Source organism: Triticum urartu, chromosome 1A (genome assembly GCF_056163025.1).
Source record: "Triticum urartu cultivar PI428250 chromosome 1A, HENAU_Tu73, whole genome shotgun sequence".
Classification (NCBI taxonomy): domain Eukaryota; kingdom Viridiplantae; phylum Streptophyta; class Magnoliopsida; order Poales; family Poaceae; genus Triticum; species Triticum urartu.
Window position 1 is genome coordinate 115,209,395 of NC_141873.1, and position 9,785 is coordinate 115,219,179.

General features: G+C 44.2%; 1 protein-coding gene across 1 annotated transcript; it reads right to left on the bottom strand.

The window, feature by feature from the left end:
• Positions 1-6,303: 6,303 nt before the first annotated feature.
• CRSH (Ca2+-activated RelA/spot-like protein) lies at positions 6,304-9,543 on the bottom strand. The gene is made up of 4 exons (XM_048714187.2): positions 9,045-9,543; positions 7,476-8,408; positions 6,781-7,059; positions 6,304-6,668 (listed from the first exon to the last, which is right to left on the bottom strand). The coding sequence occupies exons 1-4, from the start codon at positions 9,444-9,446 to the stop codon at positions 6,531-6,533; spliced, it is 1,752 nt and encodes a 583-aa protein (XP_048570144.2). The 5' UTR covers positions 9,447-9,543; the 3' UTR covers positions 6,304-6,530.
• Positions 9,544-9,785: the final 242 nt, after the last annotated feature.

Here is a 9,785-nt window from a genome sequence, read left to right on the forward strand (position 1 = left end):
AATAGGCAAACAACATGCACAAGATAGAAAAACAAGCTAAATGTATATATGAGAGTGACAAAGAGAGAATATTTTGGCAAAATTGTTGTGAGCAACAAAGCACTCATGTAGGGAGAATAGCTAAAATTATACTGGTTGTCCTAGCCATCCACATGGACGGTCAACACAAGTCAAAGAGGTTAACATAAGTCCAAGCAAGCTATTAAGGGCCCAACCGCCCAAGCAAGCTATCTCGCTCAACATAAGTCCAAACAAGTCTTCATGGCCAGCGAGTCAAAGGAAATGAGAAAATAAAAGGAGGCAATTACGTTGGTGATGCTAGAACTTGGCGTAAACGGTCACTTTGGTGTTAGAAGTTGTGTTGTACATTGAAGTGGTGCAAAAACTTGACTCGGAGGTGCAAATACAGTGCTAATCGGGTTGGTATACGGATTCTGCGCTGACTAGGCGGGTGGGTCAGGCTGTCAGCCACTGGACCTGAGGGAGAAGGCGGGTGGTCTGATTTTTTTCGAAACCCCCCTCAGAATATATCTTCTTGTAAAAAAGTACCCGCTGGTCAAAATAAACAGGAAAAAGGCAAGATCAAGACTCGAACACGCAACCAGGTATAGAGAGTAAACCAGTACAACAAGTACGCTGTCCATGTCACGACGTTCTAATTGGATAACTATCCTATATGTATTCACCAATTGTTTTAGCAACATGAATTTAGCAGGTACGCAACAAAAGTTCAAACGGGCTGTAGATATTTCGGCCCATTTTGCACGCGCTGTTTTTTAAAGATATATTTATAAAATGTAAGTTATCAAAATTATGTTTAAATGTGCTATAAACTTTATACAATCAAACCATGACTAGTAAATAAAAACATTTAAATATACACCCATGTACTATATAAAATATTTAGTTAATACAGAAATTTAAAATGTATATTAAATAAAAATGTTCATGTATTATTTTCAAAACATTGGTACATTTATTTTAAAAACTACCAAGCATACAAACGAAATACCTTATCTTCGTGTATTATTTCAATACACAGTGGTATATTGAAAATATTTATGAATTATAAAAATGTATAACAAAATTAAAATGATACAATTTCTTTTAAAATTGCATTTTAAAATATTATTCTATTATAAAAATATATACTGCTTTCGAATATAGGTCATGAGTAAAAAATATAGACATGTGAATAATTATAGATATTAAGTGAATGTTTGTATTCATCATTTTAAAATTAAATATAAGCCATGAGTTTATACTTTCTTTGTATTCATTATACATTGTATCTAATATACATTTTAATATCCGTATTAACTAAATAATTTACACACACATGGGTATATATTTCATTGTTTTCATTTACATAATATTGATAATACACAAATATTGGAACATAATTTTTATTACTTCCGTTTTAAAATATCTTATAAATATAGCTTGTGCAAAATGGGCTGCAATATCTCCAGCCCATTTAAGCTCCATAAGCATCATTGCTAAATATTTATGCTGCCGTTATCGTTTACTTGACGACTCGCAGGGTGAAGTGGTTGGCCAGTTGTTTTGGTAGCTTGTGGACGCGGGTTCAAAACCTGCCCTGAAATCTTTTTCTGTTAATATTTTCAGGCGGGACCCACTGGGCATAGAGAAGTAAAATGCCACATACATATGGTTTTTTTTTGTCAAAATAATATTTTTTGTTGAGGGGGTTTTCGAAAAAAAACATTCTTTTTGGTCACTCGCTGACAGCGGACCCCATGCACCTAGTCAACACAGATAATGTATCTATACTATACTATATAGTGTATCAGTTTTGAAAGTTTGATTTCATGCATCAAAATGCATTCCTGGCCGTTCATTGGGCTCCATCCGACGGCTTATAATGCAGGGATTCGCCGCTACAGTAGCATCAGTGTTGTCTGCGTCACTCTATAAGCATCTAGGAGTTTGTGTTAGCACGGAGTAGCGACCCCACTGCATGTCAGTTCTTTGGAGCTAACAAAGTCACACCATGCCATAGTCGAGTGGCCTAGAGCAGTGCAAATTGTTTTACTACAGATGCCCGCAGAGCTACGTGGCACGTGTGGTTGCAGACACAAGTGAGATCTGTACCACTAAGTCTGACAGGAGGTAACTTAAAAAAAGTCTGACAGGAGGTGAAAAATAAGAATAAAAAATTAAAAGGTAAACAAAACAAACCAGTGCATAGCGCACATATGAACCTGTCTCATGTGCAATTCTGGGTGGAAAGTTACAATAAAACATAGCCATAGGTAGAGGAGGCACTACCTGAACCTAGGTACGTACATACATATGAACCTGTTTTTAAAAAATGGATTTTGAACGTGCGTTAAAATGTGAAAAAATACCAAATAAAATTTCACGCATGCATCTTCGCAATATATATGCGCGATACAAAGTTTTACGAAAAAATGTTTTTTTATTTTGCCTCTACATAAAAGACAAATTTCAGTGCTTCTAAGTAACATTTCACGACATGTTGTTTTGTCTTTTTTGCATATGCAAAAAAAATGTTTTTCCATGAAAGTTTCTGTGCAGGGATAGAACATGGAGATGTGCACGTACAGCTTTTTTAATTTTTTTTGAGAATTTAGAAATGTGTTTCCAAGGCGAGTTCATATATACCCTAGTTCATTTATATATTTTCCGCAATTGGGACCCTAATTTTTTTGCAAATTACATATTTATGTGATAGTTGCTGTCGTAAGAACGTGACAAGCTTTCTTATGCTAATTTCTATTATTTTCTTTATGCTTCCATACATGCACAATGGTCATTTGTCTTGAATCATTTCTCCAGGCATTTTCATGACTTATTTTCACCGAAATCACTTTGCAACATAAAGACGCGTATTGCACGTGCACGCATACTAGTATTGTTAGAATAAATACAAGGCATACCGTTAATTATTCGAGGACCAAGCAATCGCACGAGCACCACAACGAGATTTGTTAACGAGGTTCATCGATATGGCTACATTTCAGGGGCCTGACTATGGGGGCTCCTCCCCATGACACCGCTACAATACCACACCCGGTTGCTCTGGACACCGGCATATGCCGCCGACTTCCCCTGCGTTCCGGTACTATTATGTTGGTATAGGTTACATCGTGTGTCTACCCCCGCTATATATGAGAGGTCTAGGATACAAATGTCCTATTAGGACACGACTCCATATCCTATCTAAACACAATACTACTCAGAGTCCAACTGTAACCTATCTTGTACACAATATTTGACACAACTCTAACAAACTCCACCTTGGCGAATATTCTCCATCACCTTAAATTCGTCAATGCGTCAAACTTCCATGTACATTGAATTTGAGTTTATCCCATGAGTACCACTGCTACTCCAAAGACTTCATATGACTCCATCTGCAACTTGTAGTCCCTTTTTTTCTTGACCAGAGTCAACACTCGAACGAAATTAAGTTCCATATTACTCTAGTTTGCGCTCCCAACTTCCAGAGTATCCGTCCAACGCCATCACACATTAATCACTGACCTGCGTGAAAGTGAACAACTCACATATTAGATGTCACACATAAGAGTTACCTGAACTCAACATCACCGCTCCTTTTTTGACAGCCTGTCTGAAACTCGAAGGAATTTTACCATTGCTTGTAGTCATCCCGAGTCAAATTCGCAGTTGTCTCACCACATGTATGACCACCAGAGCCCTGGCCCATCTCCATGTCCCACGCGTACCGCACGCCTCGCCGCTATTACTGCGTCGAACCTCCGCTGTCCCGGTCGAGTTTCAAGGGTCGCGAAACCACACCACTCAAGCCCACTACATAGTACCATCGATCATCATCGACCGATGACGAGTTTCACGCTTCCATCAGACCACTGGGCTCCAGTCCGAACTGCGTGCCACTCGCTTTTCCCCCTTGCTGAATAGGCTTTGATTCCCTGGATCATTACATCGCATCCCCTCAATTCAGCTCCACCTTCAACATGACTCCATGGTAGATGATCAGTCCACCCCGCGCCCTGTCGACTTCAAGCTCTCATGTGCACCGTCTTGAATCGATCCTGCGCCATAGTCTTGTCGAAGCCACACAAGCCTCGGGCATGTGCCGCGTGTTTCCACGCACCAGAAGTCGGTCACCATCAGCATTACGCTCCTATGTCGTCGTCGCCGATCCCACCACCGTTTTCTGTACCAACCGACATCCAAGTCGATCCATCAGACTGTCTAGTCCGACCCAGCCGAATTTGTTCGACTGTAACGACACGCTTCAAGGCTCCCAAATCGTCTTTCGCAAATTTCCATCCATCACATCACAACTCCATCCTAGCTGAATTGACTTCCCGCAACGCCTTCAATCATCACTGTCGTGCCAACAAATTTTCACACTTGTCTGCCATAACCCAAGATTTCCAGTCTCGTTGAACATTTTCACCTCAAACCTAGTATCCGTTGACGCCATGGTTCTTTGTATGACTGACGCTATGAAAAAATAACTAAGATTCTTACCACGATGCACAAGTACACAGAGCGTGCATAGTAGCAAATCCAACCAAAAAATGGCCTTCACGTGGTGTCTCTTGGCTCAATCTCCAATGCTGGCTAGTTGCTTCCAAAGCTTCCTGATGGACGCGTAAGTATCAACGGAATTACTGCTTGCCGATTCGATCTGGCTGCCTTGCGTGGCACGTGAGGACTCGGTCCTCTTTTTTTTTCTCAAAACAAATCTTCGGTCTCTGCTCTTGCTGTACGCGACCGTATCCAGCACGATCCACCTCTTCCGTGTCTCGCCGCCCGCAGCCTTGCGGCTTCCGCCAGCTAGGCCGGTGCCCAGCACGCGCCTTTGGGCCTCCGTATACAGCGCCCGTGGATCGATCGATCGACCTGCTGCCTCCCTGCCCTGCGCGACGCGTCGCCGCTCCTGTACGCTCGCCCTATCAATCCAAGATCGTCGCACGTCAAGTCGTCTGCTGCTGACACATAATCACACGTGCTTCCCGCTGATCTGTTTTTTCCGTTTACTTTCAACACGAACAGAACTCGGTCGCTCCATCGATCTTTTCCAGTCATGGGCCTCGACCGCCGACCGATTCGACGAATTCTGCCCCACCTCTAATCAACGATCCGCTGCCTTCAAAACAACCTAGCTCATGATACTATTTGTTAGAATAAATCCGAGACATACCGTCAATCATCCGAGGACCAAACAATCACACGAGCATCACACCGAGATTTGTTAACGAGGTTCACCGATATGGCTACATCCCCGGGGCCTGACTATGGGGGCTCCTCCCCATGACACCGCTACAATACCGCACCCGGTCGCCCTGGACACCGGCACATGCCGCCGGCTTCCCCTGCGTTCCGGTGCTATTATGTTGGCATAGGTTACATCGTGTGTCTACCCCCGCTATATATGAGAGGCCTAGGATACAAGTGTCCTATTAGGACACGACTCCATATCCTATCTAAACACAATACTACTCAGAGTCCAACTGTAACCTACCTTGTACACAATATTCGACACAACTCTAACATATACAAAACGGGATATGCACTGTATTTGCACGCCTAAGCCAAGTTTTTGCACCCATTTGATGTACACCGCAACTTCTAGCACCAAAGTGACCATTTATATCAAGTTCTAGTATCACCGGTGTAATGACTCAAATAAAAGACCAAATCAAAGATGAAGGCAAGGAAGTAAAGAAGCTCAAGCCTATGAAGAGAAGCCTTCATAAAGTCGAAGGAATCCCATGGGTGGCAAACTTTCTGCAGCCCAATGGGAGCACGACTCATGGACTAAAGATAGTTTTACCCTCTCACCTCCTCATCTTAAGGGTAGCTTTGTTCATTTGTCAATCACACCTAGGTTATAAATAGCCCCAATGAGCTTGTAACACACTCACTCCCACTTGAATAAACTCAAGAGAAGAGTCATTCCCTCTCCCTCTCCTCAGAACCAAGGTTTGAAAGGGGGTTAGGTTTCGGTCCAAGGCATGTTGTAAGGCTTGGACCGTCAGGAGTCGTGGGGCTTCAGCAGCGGGAACGTTCTGAACCACAGTATGTCAAGCCCTTTTCCCGAGGACTCATATGACATAGGTCATGTTCCCACAAGGCGACTGCAACTATTCAAAAAACATTGTTGTGTTACTTTGTTGATGTACAATTACCTTCGTTATAAGGCCGCCACACGCTGCTACTTACATTTCACTAACCCTGCTACAAAGGATACCCCTAGTCAAAAGTTGTTTTCATAACAACAACATGCTGTAAGTAACATGAGCAAAGCCATACCATATGTACAAAGTTAGAAATATATTGCAAAGTGCCACATCTAGCCTCTGCACAACGTGGGAGGACAACCTTTACTTTCTCAGACTTGCTCTATAGCTCCACATACAATCAGCAAGTATGTACAATTCAATGCTGTTAATCACATCTCAATGTAGTATTCACCAACATCAAAACTACAAGTTGGCGATCCATTTTAGTTTAGCGCAGTTCCTTAAAAGAAAGGCCCATATATTTCAGCTCACAAGCAGTTTGTCTCCCAGCTCTTTGCGGTAGAAGTGAATGAGGCCAGCGCTGTCGATTGTCTGCAGCTTATCCTTCAGTATCTTCGTGTAGTGGTCATCCCTGTCCTCCAAGCTCCTCATCAATTCAACCTGATAAGCCAGAAACACTTCGAATATATCAGAAGCTGTGTGCCCAGAAGGGCGACTTTGAGAATGCGGCTGTGTTAGGATAACTTGTCGCGGATGTATAACTTGCACCCACCTGTCTCTGGAACGACTCGAATTCATCGAAGCTCAGGGAACCATCGCTGTTTGCATCAAGGAGATGCATGAGCGCCATCGCATCCTCGCCCTCGGCACCAAGATCTTCCATCACCTCCGTGAGCTCCTCGATGCTGATCCTCCCATCACCATTTTTGTCTATAAGGCAGAAAGCCTGGTTCTTGCATTCACCTCCTCGATGATCACTGGCTGGGAGGTCTCGAAGGCGATGAGCTGCTAGTTCTGCCGCAGCCAACATAATAGCCTTGAGTCTTTTAGCCTGGAGAATATTCAAGGAATGCTGATTCTTAGTCATGCCCCCAAAATAATCTTTCAGTTCAGTCTCAGAAAAGGTATAAGAATGCTAATTTCAAGATAAAACGATGTCATGATGAAGTCAGCAGATTAGGAACATAAACCAAACTAGGTCACTACCATCTCAGCTGTGAGCTCTGAACTAACTGTTATAACCCAGTGATAATTTCAGTAAGAAGCCTCACATGCTGGATGAAATTTAGGCGTATCTTGTAGCAAGCAGCATTTTACATAACTTATGTCTGTACATGTTTTGGCCCTTGGTTCGATAAAACAACTTACCTACTATGTTTTGAAAGATACCCGAGTGCCTTGATAAATCCAGACGATTCAATGTACTTCAAAGGAAGAAAGAGAGTTGGAATTAAGTAGATGGCTCACCTCTCCGGGATCCGTAAGACCACCCTTGTAGAGAGAGTGAGACGCTTCTCCACCAATAGCAATTCTGTGCATCTCCTTGGTGCGTATTTGTATCTCCATTAGTGGCCTCGTCTTCCCAGGTTCACTTACATCGATTGCCACATGCAGGCTCTGATAGCCATTTCTTTTTGGCTGTGTCACATAGTCCTTTGTCCTACCTGGCACTTCCTTCAACAGAGCTCGAATGATTTCGTGTGTCCTGTGACAGGCCCTGGGGCCCCAATCAGTTGAGCCACCATCACATCGAGGGTCCAAGATTATCCGTAAACCAAGTATGTCATTTACTTCTTCTGGTTTCCGACCATCTTTTACTAGCTTCTTCATAGTACTGAAGCGGCTTTTGTACCGCCCTTCAATTGAGATGTCCTGCACAATCTCGGTTAGCTCATCATCAGATTTCAGTGCCTGAAGCAACTGCGCCTTGTAGGCATTTATCAAGAGCTTGCACTCGGCTTCTCGGTTCCTCAACCATTGATCGACATGGTCATAGGAATGAGGAAACAAGTACCTAAATGAAAGATCTTCCAACTCTAGCGACAGATTACCAGCCCCGACAGCATGAGCAAGTGGAGCATATATCTTCATTACTTCAAGAGATTTTACTCGCTGAAGATGCTTGGGGAGGTACTGAAGGTGTCTCATCGTATCGAGCTTCAGAGAAAGCTCCAAGATTACTGCCCGGATGTCATAGTACGAAAGGAAAAACTTTCTCAATGAGCTCGCACTTTCATCATCCAATACGTCGACCTTTGAAGGAGCAACCTTAAGCCTTAAGCTCTCGTGCAGTAAATCAGCTATGCCAGTCCCAATTTGAGCTTCTACATCGCTCATGCTTATAGTCCCTGCATCAAGCGCTTTCCTCAATATGCCGGCTGAAATAACTTCCGCATCCATCTGTCGTCATGCATACAACAAGAATTCAAAATCCCTGTTAACATGAGAGCTTAAGAGTGGATAAATAAGCCCAATGATGCTTAACCGCGTTATCATACAAAGCAGTGCAAATATCTTATGAATCACCATAACCTTGCAGGGAAATGGAGCGATTAGAAATTGGTCAAAGAGCCTAATCGTAAACATGGGTTAACTTGTGATGGTTTTTGACGATTTACTCGTCCAAGAAAGGCTCTGCCCATCAATACTGTCAGATTATATTGCCTTCAACTTATGGTATAAACGAGAAATTCAATGGAAAGTATGAACCAAAGAGTAGCGATCAGTGACATGAAACTAAATAATCATATTTAAGCCTGAGCTTAATAGTTTGTGTAACTGAAGTGTGACTGTGAAACGAGGAATGCTGAACTTACGCATTTAACAGAATTCGGCATATTGAGCTACTCATCGTTTACTTAATTGATGCAATTCTTGTTCATGCGAACTTGATCCAGGAACCCACAGGTAACAGGCCAAAAATTATTAAATTCTACCTGTTCATGCGAACACGAAAACCCACCCCCAGTCTCCAAAATCGAACGATATAATCCTATTTACGCAAACGGAACAGGGGAGGAGGCTCTGGGTCAGCACCTGGAGGTCGGCTAAGGTCGCGGCCACCGCGAGGGCTCGCGTGAGGGCCTGGCCGCCGTCGCCGTCGCGGAGGGCGGGGAGGGCCAGCTTGAGCGCGCGGAAGAGCAGGCGCGACGAGGAGGTGGTCGCCAGGCCCTCTCCCATCCTACCCGTGAGCTCGTTGAACACGCCCACAAGCTCCGCCACCAGCCGCCCTCCTCCCTCCGGCGGCGGCGTCGCCGGGGCCGATAGCGACGAGGAGGAGGAGGTGGACGGCGTGGATGGGGAAGAAAATGCAACGGAGGCAGGGAGACGCAGTCGGTGCAGGCGACGCGGGTTGGGGCGTGAGCGCAGGCCTGGGTGGTGGCGGTGCTGGTGGCGGCCGGCGGGGACGGCCGCGGCGGTGGTGGCTGCCGTCGCCATGGGTGGGGCCCGCTCCGGGGATGGATTGCAGGCGACGTGGCACTGTGGCAGCCGCTGTGCGGATATGTGATGTGGTGATTGTGATGAGGTGGCGACTGGCTCGCGCCTTGCCACGTAGGATTTGCCATCTCCGCGCGGGAAGAGACGGGGTTTTGATCGGAAAACTGAGTTTCTCCGGAAGTCCTTCGTTCAATACGCATAGACATGCGTATCAATAAAAAAAGCAAATGTTAGCATTTGTGAGCGAACGTCTACATTTGTCATATGAAATTAGATAAAATTGTAATGTTGTTGTGTAAGATTTGCCATGTCTAAAATGAAAATGGCCACGTGATGCAA

Coding starts and splice junctions, on each gene's coding strand:
- CRSH (XM_048714187.2), bottom strand. CDS start 9,446: ATGGCGACGGCAGCCACCACCGCCGCGGCCGTCCCCGCCGGCCGCCAC. Junction 8,409..9,044: donor CGACCTTAGCCGACCTCCAG/GTGCTGACCCAG, acceptor GCATGACGACAG/ATGGATGCGGAAGTTATTTC. Junction 6,669..6,780: donor TCGAGTCGTTCCAGAGACAG/GTGGGTGCAAGT, acceptor CTGGCTTATCAG/GTTGAATTGATGAGGAGCTT.